The sequence below is a fragment of the Mustela putorius genome, unplaced genomic scaffold, assembly GCF_011764305.1.
Source record: "Mustela putorius furo isolate JIRA1106 unplaced genomic scaffold, ASM1176430v1.1 tig00000997_pilon_pilon_pilon, whole genome shotgun sequence".
NCBI lineage: Eukaryota > Metazoa > Chordata > Mammalia > Carnivora > Mustelidae > Mustela > Mustela putorius.
The window spans coordinates 5,881,404-5,896,567 of record NW_025421527.1 but is presented as its reverse complement, the minus strand read 5'-3'; the positions used below and the strand labels follow the sequence as shown (position 1 = coordinate 5,896,567).

General features: G+C 52.0%; 1 protein-coding gene and 1 non-coding gene across 2 annotated transcripts in view; both read left to right on the top strand.

Annotated features, from left to right (window-relative positions):
• The window catches only part of UBAP2L (ubiquitin associated protein 2 like), a 41,956-nt gene that overhangs the window by 26,256 nt on the left and 536 nt on the right, over nucleotides 1-15,164 (top strand). The window contains 14 exon segments of the mRNA XM_045086858.1: nucleotides 998-1,187; nucleotides 1,858-1,912; nucleotides 2,329-2,503; nucleotides 2,832-2,904; nucleotides 4,387-4,582; nucleotides 4,662-4,750; nucleotides 6,073-6,126; nucleotides 6,735-6,816; nucleotides 7,559-7,776; nucleotides 8,250-8,355; nucleotides 12,803-12,870; nucleotides 13,588-13,785; nucleotides 14,190-14,240; nucleotides 15,075-15,164. Of these exon segments, the coding sequence (XP_044942793.1) occupies nucleotides 998-1,187; nucleotides 1,858-1,912; nucleotides 2,329-2,503; nucleotides 2,832-2,904; nucleotides 4,387-4,582; nucleotides 4,662-4,750; nucleotides 6,073-6,126; nucleotides 6,735-6,816; nucleotides 7,559-7,776; nucleotides 8,250-8,355; nucleotides 12,803-12,870; nucleotides 13,588-13,785; nucleotides 14,190-14,240; nucleotides 15,075-15,164 (1,645 nt within the window).
• On the top strand, nucleotides 6,520-6,656 carry LOC123393757. Its single transcript, XR_006608610.1, has one exon. It is a non-coding gene; the product is annotated as a small nucleolar RNA SNORA58 (small nucleolar RNA).

Sequence of the window (15,164 nt, the reverse complement as noted above, 5' to 3'; positions counted from 1 at the left end):
AACTCGGAGCAGGTGGAGCGATGCCCCTTGGGTACTTAGAGTGTCAGCGCCCGGTTCTTAAGAGCCGTGTGTGTGATACTTTCAGCAGGAGGACCTTGCTGCCGCTCACAATGCCTCTGACACATGTGGTCCTTTGCTGTGTGTCTCTGGCCTCCTAGAAAAGACGGAGCATTGATATATCACATAAGTTAAATGGAACCTTCCCTGCCTCCTCCGATAGCCACGTGGGAGAGCCGGCGGATGCAGCAGCAGATCGGAGGACTTCCTGGGACTCGGCTGTTTTCCTTAGTCCTTCGAATTTCAGAGCAGCGGTGTTAGGCCCTAGCCTAATCTGTTGAGTCATCATTGCTGTTAATGCATGTGAATATTTTAAAAGTTCTTCTCAGGAGAGTTTTACCAGTAACCTTATATGTAATAGGGTTTCTGAGAAAGCCAGGAGGTCAGAGTTCCTTAAAATGAATATGAGCAAAAGATCACTTTCTTTATGCTTAGGTTTCCTGTGAAGGTGTTTCGGAGGGATCGGGAGTGGTCCATCCTTTCTGCTTTTGTCTCTTTTTCCTGTAACAGCAGAACGTAGGGTAGGGGTTTCAGTTTACACCCCTGATTATATAGGATGTGGAAATGCTATTGGTGTGTTTTTTGTTTGTTTGTTAAGATTTTATTTATTTATTTGACAGAGATCATAAGCAGGCAGAGAGGCAGGCAGAGAGAGGAGGAAGCAGGCTCCCCGCTGAGTAGAGAGCCTGATGCGGGGCTCGATCCCAGGACCCTGGGATCATGACCTGAGCCAAAGGCAGAGGCTTTAACCCACTGAGCCACCCAGGCGCCACGGAAATGCCTATTGTTGTCAGGAAAAGATTGTTTTTTATCTGTTCCTGGAAGTTTTCATTTTAACTGTAATCAAATTACCCTAGTAGAAGATCTCCACTATTTCCTTCGTATCAGTGGATCTGTTCTGCTTTGTTTCTCTGAGATTTTCCTTCTGCATTCCCTACAGTGAATCTTCATCCACAATTTCATCTAACCAGAGTCAGGAGTCCGGTTATCAGAGCGGTCCAATTCAGTCGACAACCTATACCTCCCAAAATAATGCTCAGGGCCCTCTGTATGAACAGAGGTCCACACAGACTCGACGGTACCCCAGCTCCATCTCCTCATCGCCCCAAAAGGACCTGACTCAGGCAAAGGTAGTGGCTTTACAAGTCCCTGGGCTGTGGTTAGGACAATACTGGGGAGAGTGTTTTCAGTGTTAGTTTTACTTCTTGATAAATGGTGCTGGGATACCTCAGAAGTACGGATTGCGAAGCTGGAAAAAACACATTTCTGTGGTTGGTGATATTGAAAAGTTCTTTTCAGCAGGCTTAGATATTCAGAGCCAGAAACGATTCTCTTTGCAGTAAAGATTCATTCTTTGTAGTAGAATCAGTGTCAAATAATAGGCTTCGGGTGTGCAGTAGACACCTTGCTGTGTCTTGGCCCCGTGCCGGGACAGCACGTGCCAGAGGTGCTGTGGAATGATGGTCAGATGCAGCCAGTGCACTGCTGGTTTGGCCAAACTGTTGGACTTCCCTGTCCTCCCCCGCGGCCCTAGACTTAGGCCTTTGCTGTGTCTCTTCTGGGTTTGGGGTGTCTCAAGCAGGTTGGGGGTTGCCTTCTGCTGCCGTGGGTCACACGGGACTTGGCATACCTTGTTTTCTTTCCATTTCTTATCATTCTGTTGGGATAGTCCACGTTACGTTAATCCTTCGGTCAGCTTGCAGAATTCCCTGAAAGATTTGTTCATGGAAATTAAGCTGAGTCAGTGCTGACTGGACCTGTCCACTTGAGCTTCTTACTCCTCTGTTGTTTTTGTACCAGAATGGCTTCAGCTCCGTGCAGGCCCCGCAGTTACAGACCACACAATCTGTTGAAGGTGAGTGTTTTTCAGGACTTTTCCTCTATGTTGTAGTGTTTTTCCTCCCCCTCAGCATTGTTTGCTTTTCTAGGATTATAGTGGGAAGAGTCCTGGCCTTGGTCATAGTCTTGATTTGGTTCTGCCTTGCTATTTAATATCAAACTTAAGTTTCCAGTTTCTCTGTTTTCGAATAGTGATAATAGCCTTGGTTCCCTTAATTGCATAAATGAGATCAGTGCCCTAAAATGCTTGGAATCTAAAAAGAGAGAGAGAGAGGGAAAAGGGGTTACCTAAACACAGAGAGTCCATTATTAAATAACTCACACTCTTGGCTTGGGGACAGCCTGGGACTCCCATGACTAGGAGTCATCTCTTTACTTCTCATAGACACTCCTTTTCTCTGACGAGGTGAATTATTTATTCTTGATTTCCAGGTGCTACAGGCGCTGCAGTGAAATCTGACTCACCTTCTACTTCGGGCATCCCCCCTCTCAGCGAAACGGTGTCTGCAGCTTCCTTACTGACAACAGCCGGTCAGCATTCATCCTCCTTGGGCGGCTTGAGCCATGGCGAGGAGAGTCCAAATGCTACCACCACGCAACACAGCAGGTGATTTGGGTTGCGGCTGGACATTGGGGTTGTGCGGCGCAGGAACAGAGCTCTCCGCCTCTGCTTTCCCTGCTGCCTGGCAGGGGCCACATTAGCGAGGTGGACGACCTGAAAGCTGCGGGAAGTAGAAGCAGAGGAGGCCTGTCCTCCCGTCTCAGCAGCCAGTCTCGCTGTGTCTGCTCCCTCCGTTGGGCTGGTCACTGCACTCCCCATGATCTCGGGTCTCCTTGGCCCCGTATTCCACCGCCTCTCCTCAGCCCTGTTCCTGCCGCGTGCTCCGGGCCCCATAACCACCGCCGTGTGGCTGACGGCGGCCTCCTCTCTGCAGCCCCTTAGCCACGCAGCAGAACACCCTGTCGTCATCCACATCTTCTGGGCGCACGTCTACATCTACTCTCCTGGTAAGCAGAATACTGCAGAAGAGGAAGTGTGGTTTTCTTAACATTTCTTAAGAAGGATTCTTGGAAATCTCTTCAGGGGATGCCAGAAGCAGGAGAATCCATAGATGCTACAGAGCTGTGGGCCAGTTCCCCAAACCCCCTGAGTCTTATTATTTTTTTTTTTTTAAGATTTTGTCTATTTGACAGAGAAAGAGATTACAAGTAGGGCAGAGAGGCAGGCAGAGAGAGGGGTATGTAGGCTCCCCGCTGAACAGAGCGCCCGATGCGGGGCTCATTCCCAGGACCCTGATACCATGACCTGAGCCAAGGGCAGAAGCTTAACCCACTGAGCCAGGTTCCCTGACTCCTGAGTCTTTATGTGACTTTTTTTTGTTTCTTAACACTGAGGTGGGTGGGACTTTGTATGCTCTGACAAGTGCTGTAAGAATGTCCCTTTCCAGGGCACCTGGGTGGCTCAGTGGGTTAAAGCCTCTGCCTTCAGCTCAGGTCATGATCTCAGGTCCTGGGATCGAGCCCCGCTTCGGGCTCTCTGCTCAGCAGGGAACCTGCTTCCTCCTCTTTCTGCCTGCCTCTCTGCCTACTTGTGATCTCTGTCTGTCAAATAAATAAATATAATCTTTTTTTTAAAAAAAAAAAAAAAAGAACATCCCTTTCCCATTCTGGCTGTTCTCATTCCTTGGTCTGGGATGTGCCGAACATGACTGCTGAAAATCATCCGTGTGGGTCTGGGCATCAAGCTTTTGATCAAATTGTTAATTTTACTCTTGTGATTTAGAACAACCATTTGTGGAATTAGGCTGATACAGGGTAAGGAAGTTGCATTCTGGGCAAAGATGTCTGGTTTGCTAGGAACCTGGGGAAGATGACGAGCGCTGAGGCTTCCTTCGAAGTCTCTTTCCTTAGATACAGATTCGTCAGAACTTGCTGAACTAGTGAAGGAGAATGTGGGAGAGAAGCCGGGGAGTAGTTCTTTGACTTGAACAGTTCATTGGCCAACCTGCACCGGTTTCCGGAGTGTTGGTCCCCGCTTACTCTGCTGCCTCTGACGAGGGTGATGTGCGGTGGGTCTGTTGTTTACCACCCCTGCCTGACGAGTCTTGGGAAATGGGTAGCTAGAGGGTAACTCCTTTGGCAGAGGGCACCCAGGATTCAGCCACAGCCTCTTTTTTTTTTTTTTTTTTTTTTTAAGATTTTATTTATTTATTTGACAGAGATCACAAGGAGGCAGAGAGGCAGGCAGACAGGGAAAAGCAGGCTCCTCACTGAGCAGAGCCCGATGTGGGGCTCGATCCCAGAACTCTGGGATCATGACCTGAGCTGAAGACAGAGGCTTAACCTACTGAGCCACCCAGGCGCCCCGGCCTCAGCCTTGTTGACTGGGCAGCGGATGCGCTTTCCCCAGCAGGAAGGGGTGTGTATCTTTCCTGACCTTTTTGGCTAATCGCTGTTTCATCCTGTCTTCACCGCTCCCCCTTTTTCAAGCACACAAGCGTGGACAGTGAGGCGAGCCTCCATTCTTCCTCCAGCACTTTCTCCACCACATCCAGCTCGGTTTCCGCGCCTCCCCCCGTGGCCAGTGTCTCCTCCAGTCTGAGCAGCGGCAGCAGCTTGGGCCTTGGGCTCAGCAGCAACTCCACCGTCACAGCCTCAACTCGGAGCTCGGTTGCTACGACTTCAGGTAGAGGGTGGTTGGCGCTGCTCTGGGACACGGACAAGAAGTGAATGTGTGACAGGGTAAAAGTGATTTCTCTTTCTAGGAAAAGCTCCTCCCAACCTCCCTCCAGGGGTCCCGCCATTGTTGCCTAATCCGTACATTATGGCTCCGGGGCTGTTACACGCCTACCCGGTAAGTGAGAGGGAAGTACCTTCTACAGATGACGAAGACGGGGTGGCTGCTCTCGGCAGCTGTGGTTTCAGGGGGAGCCTCTAAGTAAAATCCCGAGTGAACGAGTTGTCATATGTAAGCAGACAGGTTTTTAATATTTGTAGTTTGGGAAGAACTAATCGTTTCTAGAGAGGAAGGGCTAACCTGAGGCCATTTCTCCTATTGTGTATTTTGTCTGCGTGAAGCACAGATTCTGGGCCTCTGAATCTAAAGGCCAGAGAGTCCATCTGCAGTCCCTTTCAGTTTCTCTGAGAATATTTTTCTCTGGTTGGATTGATACCCTGTCTTGGAGGGTCTTACTTAGCCGGCCCCAGCCAGCTAGAGTTCTCTGACCTGATCTGGGACGATCTGAGGGCAGGCAACAGACAGTGTAGCTTTTCCCCCTGCTGTTTCTTCTGTCAAATTTGTGGATGCGGTACCTGTTAAAATGAAGGGTATTTATTTTGAAATGTTTAAAAAGACACGTGTTTTTGCTCCTCAGAGTGTCTAGGTGAATGTCATACAGAGGGAACATCCAGTAATGTTTTATACTTTTTTTTTTTAATATGTATATATTTATGTGAGAGGGAGAGTGCCTGAGCGGGAAGGGCAGAGAGAGAGAATTTTACGGAGATTGAGTGCTGAGCACGGAGCCCAACGTGGGTCTGAGATCACGAACTGACCCAAAACTGAGTTGAACGGATGCCTAACTGTGCCACGCAGGAAACCCTACACTTTTTTTTTTTTTTAAGATTTTATTTATTTATTTGAAAGCAAGAGAGGGAACACAGGCCGGGGGGAGTGGGAGAGGGAGAAGCAGGCTTCCTGCCGAGCAGGGAGCCAGAGCCAAAGACACGCTTAAATGACTCAGCCACCCGGGCCCCTCCCTTACACTTTTTAACAATAAACATACCACCTTAGTCCCCATACGTTAGAGAAAATAAAGAGTAAAATGTGAAACCTTTCTGAAACAGATAAATCTTAAACCCATGTTTTCGAAGCGGTGACAAAGACTGGTGGGATAGAGAGTGAAGCCGGCGGCTCCCACGCAGCTCCTGTCTTGTGTCACTGCCCGGGCAGGCGGCCTGCTTGAATCAGTGTGGCTTAGAGTTTAAGGAGAGCTTAAAAACCTTTCACACATCACTTAATCTTTTTGTAGTTTACTTCTTTCCTCTTGAAGGAAACTGAAAGAAGTAATCTGTGTCCTATTCTTCCTAAGAATGACTTACCATGATTCTTAGCACCTTGGGCTGCTCCTGTGGTAACAGTTCCTGTTAATACTGTAACACACTTTTATCTTGCAGCCACAAGTTTATGGTTATGATGACTTACAGATGCTTCAGACCAGATTTCCCTTGGTGAGTACCGTGTGTAGAGCTTAGGAAAAGAACGAGATGTTCACCTTACTGTTGAGGGGTTCAGTTGATAAGTCCCAGGCTTAGCTCTTCCCCAGCCTGCATGTCCACACACAAACTCTGATTCTCAGGCTATGTTAGAACACAGGGACTTTGGAAGTGGTTTTAACGAAAGGTAACTTTTTGTTTTTTAATCAGTTGGGATTTCTTTGAAGTAAACAAATTTTAATGTGATCCATATCTCACAGTAGGAGCTCTCTGGGTGCTTTTTCCGTATGCGTCAGGTGTTTTGAATTACAGAGGGCAGACTCTTTTCCAGAAGCAGTAGACTGTTAGGTATATACGTAAAAGTCTGAGTGTATCCTTGGTTCCGATGGCCTTGATGTGTTTCCTGGTGGGCATACCCGTAGACCTTGCCTGACTGTGCCTGTAGCCAGGCGAGGGGGACAGTGTATGCGAGAGTAACTTGGAGTTGGTGCCTGCTCTAACCAGCGGAATCGGTGGCTGGGGAAATTGCAGCACTCCCAACATTGTGCTTCTCACCCTCTGCTGTTACTCCTGCTGGGGACTGAGTGGCATTGAGTGTCTGCTCTTTGATTTCTCTCTTCCAGGATTACTACAGCATCCCATTTCCCACGCCCACCACTCCGCTGACTGGGAGGGATGGTAGCCTGGCCAGCAACCCTTACTCTGGTATGGCTGGGATGGGGCCCAATGAAGGGAGAGTGTGTTGGGATTGGTGGCAGAAACCTGATTAATAGGAGGGGGGAAACAACTGTAAGGAGGAACCCAGTTCTCGCTTTAATTAAGACCTTTGGCAGAAGGTATGGAGCGGATGTGGTGAGTCAGGGTGGGTAGATGTGGAATGCTGCAGGAGATGGGCATTTCCTTCTCAGCCCGCTTGGCTGTCTCCCAGTGGTTCCAGGTGACATCTTGACTTAGTTTCCCCTCTTCTCCAGTCTTTCCCGGAAGCGGGGTGCTGGAACTGGCCGTTCTCCGCTCTGCTCCTGTCCCTGCTCGCGGTGGCAGTCTCCGTGCCTTGCCTCGGCCACGGTGCTGCTTTTTACGCCTGACCTGTCGTCCTCTTTGACCTAGCTTTTTTCCTGACCCGTTACTGTGTTCTGAGTCCAGCATGGAGTGTTGCTCATGGAGGGGAAGCAGGGGAAGGCAGGAGTGGGGGGGATGGAGGGAAAGGAGTAGCCTGGGCAGAGAAATCTGCAGGAGCTTTGTTCTCGGGGTCTGTCTCCCACAGAATTGTACAGGCAGCCGACGTTTGGCTTGACTTAGGCCCGTGCTGAGTGTGCGCTTAGCAGTGCTAAATGTTGCCATAAAGGAATTTAATTCAAACAATTGAACTTTTAATAGTCTTGGGTCAGGGTCTTCTGGAGTTGCGGGTGAAAAAAGCAGTAGGTCCATTTAGTCTCTCCTGTTGTAGGTGACCTCACGAAGTTTGGCCGTGGGGATGCCTCCTCCCCGGCCCCGGCCACAACCTTGGCCCAACCCCAACAGAACCAGACTCAGACTCACCACACCACGCAGCAGACATTCCTGAACCCGGCGCTGCCTCCTGGCTACAGTTACACCAGCCTGCCGTACTACACAGGGGTTCCGGGCCTCCCCAGCACCTTCCAGTATGGGCCTGCTGTGTTCCCTGTGAGTACCTGGGCTTGATCTTTCCATGTGGTGGTGGGGAATCCCAGCCCCCGGGCACTAACCTAGCTGCCTTCAAGGCTGGTTGACTTTTTAATAATGTGCGAGGAGAAACATTTCCTCTTCTGGCCTATTGCTGGCCTGGCGGAGGGGGGCTAGAATTGGTGGTATTGGGATAAAGGTTACCTATTCTTAGAATTATCTAAAGGGGATGGGAGATGTGATCCCACAGGGCTTTGTCCCCTAGATGGTCTTCATTCCTTGCGGCAGCTTGCCCCTTTCCCTTCCTCCGAACTACCATTTCTTGACTTCACTGGTAGATTTTATAAAGCTCTGTAGGGAGCCCATTTCACTAAGCAGACTGGCCAGCCCATCTCAGGGTGGTAGGCATCTGAATGCCCAGTCCCTGGAGTAGGACAGTGAGGGGATGGTTCTCGGCCACCATGTCACCTCACTTCTAGCCCTTTTGTCTTCAGGTGGCTCCTACCTCTTCCAAGCAGCATGGTGTGAATGTCAGTGTGAACGCATCGGCCGCCCCTTTCCAACAGCCAAGTGGGTATGGGTCTCACGGATACAACACTGGTAAGCACCCCTTGACCCCGGCTGTCCGTGGTTTCTGCAGGACGTGACTGAATGAGTTTCAGGAAGCAAGGCGTGGTGCTCGAGAGACGGGGTTGCTGAGGCATGCTGCTAGCGGTTCTGCAGAGGGTTTTCCTGTGCGTCTGATGGGGGTGTCTGTCCAAGCAGCAGCAGCCGAGGGGCGTGACGGAAGAGCATGTGTCCGACACTCCTAGTGGGAATAGCCCGGGGCACGTGTCGGCTGTTACTCTATGTTGGCTGGCCTAAACTTGGCGGGGGAGGCAGGGCAGGGGGCCCCGAGGTGTCACGGAGACGTCCGTGGAAGCGAGCGCTAGAGTGGCCGGTGCTGGTAGGTAGCACGGAAGGCGAGGTGCTTGCTGAATGGCAGACTTGGGTGGGTGTGCTTTTCACTCCTTTTTTCACGCAGCCCCTTTCCGTTCCTTAGCTGGGAAACCCAGGAGTGGAGAGAAAGCATGGGATACGAGTGCCCAACAGAGGGAGAGTAGGATCTTCAGATCCCTCCTCTGTATGGCTGGTCTCTTGGCAAAGTCTGTGCGCACATCTGATGGCAGGAGGGAAAGGCGGGAATCCTCTGCACGGGCACTGGACGCACAGATAACTAGTCCGGCCCTGACGTCGGCGCCCCTTCCGTAGCGGCTTCATGCACTTTCTTCAGTGACTTGTACACAGACACAGAGAGGAGCTTGTTGCAGTCGCAGGGAGTTGGGATCGAGGGTTTTTCCGAATTCTGAGCTGTGCTATCATGGTGATTGGGATGGAGCTGCCTCTGTGTGCTTCACCCCTGTGTGGGCTCCAGGTGGGTCGGTCGTCCGAGGTTCTCGGTGATTGGGAAGCTGAGCGGAACACAGGGGCAATAGATCTGGCAACCACTAGCCAGGCAGACCTTTGAACTGTGTTGGAGCAACTTGGAATGAGTCTGGATTTAACCTGGAGAAATCCTGAGACACCCTAACTCCTTGTGGCCACCCCTGTTACCAAGCAAGGTGCACCCTGATCCTTGGAGGGGAGGATTGTAAGCTTTCTCACTTGGAGTGGCCCCATTCTGAGAACATTAGATTTAAGTTTTAGCTGGACCAAATTGAAGAATTTTAAGAGGTAGGTGATTGATAATATAAAAGAACGGCGTACCACATTTTTATTCCCCTTAAGATTTCAGATACCTGCCATAACAGTCTTTTGAGCACCCCAAGTTCCCAACCCCACAGAGGGCTCTTATCATCCCATTCCTCATCAACCTCTAAATTCATTTATTTTTATGTATTTGATTCCTTTTAGGAAGAAAATATCCACCCCCTTACAAGCATTTCTGGACGGCAGAGAGCTAATTTGGCCCAAGGCTGGGGGCTGTGTTTTGTGTGTGTGTATAAATTTGCACTGAAGTCTTGTTTCAGAAACCAGACCACTGAGGAGAGCCTGCTGAGCTGAGGCCATGGCCTGCGTGGCTTGGGGGAAATGAGTTGGTGGATACCTTCTGGGCTTTGAACTTGCCTTCCCCCGTTTCCCTCTCCCCCATGTGTCTGGCCCTGTCTGACCCATTTCGAGTTCAAGCGGCGCAGCCCCTCCGAAGCCTCAATGCACACCTCCTGTCGCTTTTGATTTCTGGAAGGCATGTAGTTTCAACTTGTAACAAAACATTTGTAGTCTTCAATAAACTGTGGTATTTCTTTAGCTAACTCTGGCGTTCTTTCCGTGCATGTCTTTCTGGACACCAGGAGCCAATGTTGTGCTGTGGATGAAGGGTGGAGGGGGCCGTTTGATCAGACCAGCACAGCCAAAGAGCTAAGAACCGTTAGCTTCTCGCCGCAGTGACTGTACTAAGGTGGGAGAGGGGAAGCGGCCCTCCGGTTCCAGCCCTTTGACTGGGACAGAAAGCGGTTTTGTAGAAAGCCCCCGACGCTCGCTGCGTACTCCGCTCCTTCCTTTTGCACCCAGCTCTTCCCCTTGCTCTGACGTGGGCAGAGGGAAAGGGGAGACACCGCTTGCAGTGTCTGCCGCGGCGAAGGCAGGAGAGGTGGCGTTCAGAGCTGCTTTAGGGAAGTGGCTTCCAAGGCCCCAGGCCAGGTGGCTGGTGGAGATGTGAGAAGTCTTTGGTGACCAGCTAGTTGAGGACTCCGCTAGCCGGCAACATTGTTCTTATGCTTCGACCCTCCGTAGGGCTTCTCAGGGATCGCGGATGAGCGTCGTTCCGCACTTGTGGGTGTGGCTGCGCCTGTGCCCGAGAGGTGTGCGTAGACCTCTCCTTGACTGGGGAAGTCTTACCCCACTCAGTCCAGCCGCCGCAGAGCTCACTTGCATAGTGTGAACACCATCCTTGCTTAATTGGACACCCAGATACTCCACTTCCTTTGTATTTGGTCCCAGCCCTCTGGAGTACTTTTTCCTGTGAGTGTGACCCCACCTCCCAGGGGTGCCGTGCTGGGAGACGTTGGTTCTTGCTTCTCCATGCTGTCCACATCATGTCCGTGTGGTCGCCACTGCTTGGGAGTGGGGGGTGGGTAGACGGGGCGTTGGAAGGCAAGCAAGAGAACTCGGGTCTGAGGAGCTTTCTCGTAACTGGTGAAGGGTAAGTGCAGAAGCCAACGCCTGTTCGTCCAGTGCTCGCACTCAGACTGTGAAGGCTGCTAGAGGGTTCTCTTGTTCCTTCAGCCAGTACCCAGACTGAGTCTCAGGACTGGAAGCTGGATTTCAGCTAGTCAGCCTGTGGAAAGATCGAGGCCAGGTGTGGGGAGAGCGGGGGGCCGGGGGGAGTGCTGGCAATCTGAATTCCTCCCTCCCACCCAGCTTGCGAAACAAGGTGGCGGTTCCTCTCATCCAGTATGGGGTAACCCTGGGCGTCTGCAAGGTGTTTGAGCCTCTGCAGTAAAGATCAGTCACTGTCTCTGATTTCCCTCAAAAATGTTAGCACTCTTTCTGTCCCGCCACACCCTCAGCCCCGTCCACACAGACCTCGGTGGCTCAGCCTTTTCCGTAAACGCACTGTTGACGTTACATCTGTTACCATGGGGTTTGAAGAGGAGGGGGCCAGACTACCCCCGTTAGTCCCGGTATGGCCCCTTTCTTTTACTTCAGTGCCTTTGAAGTACAGAGTTGCTGCTCTGGAGGTCGCAGTATCTTCTCATGCTCTGTTCCTGTAGTTCTGTTCCTTTTGACTTGTGCTCTGGGAGGGCTTTCCAGCTTACGGTGCCACTTGTGTTAGGAAGGTCCTGCAGTAGCTCTCCAAGGAGGGCTTAACCTTTGAGGGCTGCCTTTGTCCTTGGCATCGGGAGGATTGGGGTTCCGGGGGGGAATTTGTGGTTTGGTCACATAAGCACAGTGGTTCTGAACAAACTCTTACATCGAGTGCCCCTCCCAGCGGGAGAGAAGAGTCCAAGGGTACCGGCTGAAAGGTTTTCTGAAGTTTCATGTAAATCGCCTCATGTGACGAGATTGAATGTATCTTTAAAAGTGTGCTTTACATTTGAGTTATTTTTCCTCAAATCTTGGCATAAAATTTCTCTCGTAAGATGCTCGATGATTTTATCTGATGGCTTCTTCCTGTCGCCTGACCCGTGGCCCCATTCCCAAGGGTAGAGTGTGTGTACTTCAGTGTCAGGAGTAGAAATTAAAATGAGGAGTTGTACTGCTCTGGTTTCCTGGCAGTGGCAGTGGTAGTAGGGAGCTCTTCGGCAGGAAGCACGCAGGTTGTCGGGAGCATGGGTCAGAGCCTGTGTCCACGGAGCAGCTCAAGTTGAAAATGATGTCGGATTTTGAGTTCCACGTAGACCACGGGAGATGGCGTACGCCACCACCTTCCTGACCTCCCCCACTCCCACCCCCATGCTTGGGCTTAAATTTCTTAGCTGGAAATGCCCCTCAGTGTCTGCTCGTTAAGTTGTTAAGTACCCAGCCTAGAAGAGCCAAGACTGGAGAAGCTGGGCCAGGGGAGCAGAGACTCCGAGCATGTGCCCTGCTTTTGGGGTTGGACTGGACTGCTCCTTCAGCTCTTACCTTATGCTGTGAAAGCACGGATCCTGAGCCCAAAAGTGTCTCTTCGTGAACAGAAAGAGCCCAGACTACCTGTCTTCCAGGAGCAGGACTGAGTGGAGTCTGGGTGGGTTGATTTGAAATGGACGTCCAAAGTTTAATCCATTTCTTTTGGGCTTTGACACAGAAGTGTTTTGAAAAGTATGTTAGCGGGGTTTGGCTATGTCTCCTTGCCCCACAAAAAGCAGCTGCCTTGCTTTCTGACACACATAACTCAGTACATACCTGGAAAGGGCAAGAGATTTGGGTCATGAGCTCTCCTCTCTCAGGACTGACCTGAGCTGGAAAAACAGACCAGACTTCCCTGGCAGTGCGGTAGCTAGAAAGGCTGCGCGCCATCTCCTCGCCGGGAGAGGGGCCAGCGGCCGGCTGAGCTAATCCTCCTGTCTGTTTCCTCCTCCCCCAGGTGTATCAGTCACCTCCAGTAACACGGGCGTGCCAGATATCTCGGGTTCTGTGTACTCCAAAACCCAGGTAGGTGCCTAGCTCTCGAGAGAAGTGGAAAGATACGGACAGAGAGGAGGTGGCGTGGCAGTGACAGAAGCTCAGTGAGCAGGCACAACCCTGACAGGGCCCCGGAAACCAACCCTAGATGAACGGTCTCTGGAGGGCAGTTTCTCAGAGAAGTGGAAATCTAACCCTCTGAGAAAAAGCCAGAGAAGTGTGACAGGACGATGAGGCGTGGCAGGTCACGGTGGTGTGTTGTGGGACTCCCTGGGCTGCTGTCCTGGCTTTGTTTACCTACTGCCAGTCTTCCTGCAACTTTCCAAGGGAACGATGTGGAATACAGGGAGACTGGTTCGCTCCGTTCTCTGTACGAACAAGGAGCAGGAAGTACTGTTTGAAGCACGGGGTGTTAGAGGAGGTGTGCTGGAGCACATCCCAGCTAGAGCCTTGCCGCACCTGGGCCCGGCTGCGGGGTGGGGAGACAGTCGAGTCACAGGGCACACTCACAGCCATCTTCTCCTGCGGTCCTGACAGCTGGAAGTCAGGAGCACCCTGTGTTGTGTGTGAGAAACAGGAGTCAGAGACAGCGAGTCCTTCTCTGAGCGGAGACAGACCCGAGCACCGGGCACCAGGTGCAGGGCTCCTCTGCAGACGCGTTCGGCTCTTGGCGGTGGGGGGCTTGGGCTCAGAAACTCCAGGGATTGGTTTGCTGACCCTTTTACTGTCTGTCCGTCCCCTGCATAGCAGTCCTTTGAGAAACAAGGTTTTCATTCCGGCGCTCCTGCTGCCTCCTTCAACTTGCCTTCAGCCCTAGGAAGTGGGGGGCCCATCAATCCGGCCACAGCTGCTGCCTACCCGCCTGCCCCCTTTATGCACATTCTGACCCCCCATCAGCAGCCGCACTCCCAGATCCTGCACCATCACCTGCAGCAGGACGGCCAGGTAACAGCCCTCCCCTCTCCTTTCCCTTCCTCTTCCTTCCTGTCCCTAAAACCGCCCCCTTTCCTCTTCTTCCCCTTCCTCAGCACCACCTTCACCCCCCCTCCCAGCGCCAGCCATGGGCACACAGCACACACAGACACAAGCGCACAGAACACCAGCCGCCGGCTGAGGAGAGGTCAGAGAAGGGGTCAGGCTCAAACCTCCTTTGCCCTGTTCCTTTGGTACCTTTCTCCTCTACCTCCTGTAGCACAGCTGCCCTCATCCCATCAGACCTGGGTCACACCTACCCTCTGACCTCTCCCAGCCTCCCCCCTTCCCTGACATTGTAGCTTTCCCTTCTGATGGTGGAGTTCTATTGTCAAAGTTTGTCCCTTTATTTTCCATATATCCTGGTTCTGCCTCAGCTACCATATTTGCAGATGGTTCTCTGTTGCCAACGCCAGCAGGAGGAGCAGGTAATGAACTGAATGATGGTGTGCTTGAACCCACTCCTGTCCAGCCCCCATTTCACCTCCACAGCCTCAGGGAACTTGAAAAGGCTGCACGGTCACAGATCAGGACACACGAACACAGACACCTTGCTGAGCTCTCTGGCCTCCCGTCCCTCTCCTGTCCTCCCCTCCCCAGTGCCCTCTTTTTTTCTTTCTGCCCTTCCCTGACTCTGGAACACTTGGTTACCGGCATGGAGAGGATTCTTGGGGCAGCATCTGGAGCCTGGGGCCTCAGACTGTCTCTCCTACCTTGCCTGCAGTGGGCTCTCCGCGCTGCTGTGTGGCAGGGGTGGGGAGCTGTGGCGGTAGTGCAGGTGGCCTCTCCTCCGTCATAGGTGGCTGGGGAGCTGGGATAAGGGCTTCCTGGCTCTCAAAGACAGCTTCCCCAATTCAGGTATTCTTGGGGTCAACGAAATCACCGTATGATCACTCCTCTCCAAGAAGCCATCATTCTCTTTGAGAGAGTAGCCTTTTCTCAGAGCAGTGGAGGTGGGGTGGGGGGAGAGGGTGGTATTGGACGTGGGTAGAGCTCATTCACTGTCTCGTCTTCAGGAGGTATCCCGCCATCTTTACGCTGCTGCCCTGCTGAAAGGTTGAAAATGCTGTTTGACCTGTCACAGGGGCTCTAGCAGCTGTACACACCGGGGGTGTCTGGGGTTGGGAAGTCAACTTGGGAGTAGTTTCTAAGCAGGGAGAAGGGGAGAGCACGACACGTCTGCAGAGCTCCATCTGAAGATGTCACAGATTTGTCCCACTAACTAGACCCCTTTTTCCTCCTCATCGTCCCATTCCCTGCAGACGGGCAGCGGGCAACGTAGCCAGACCAGCTCCATCCCGCAGAAGCCCCAGACCAACAAATCTGCCTACAACAGCTACAGCTGGGGGGCG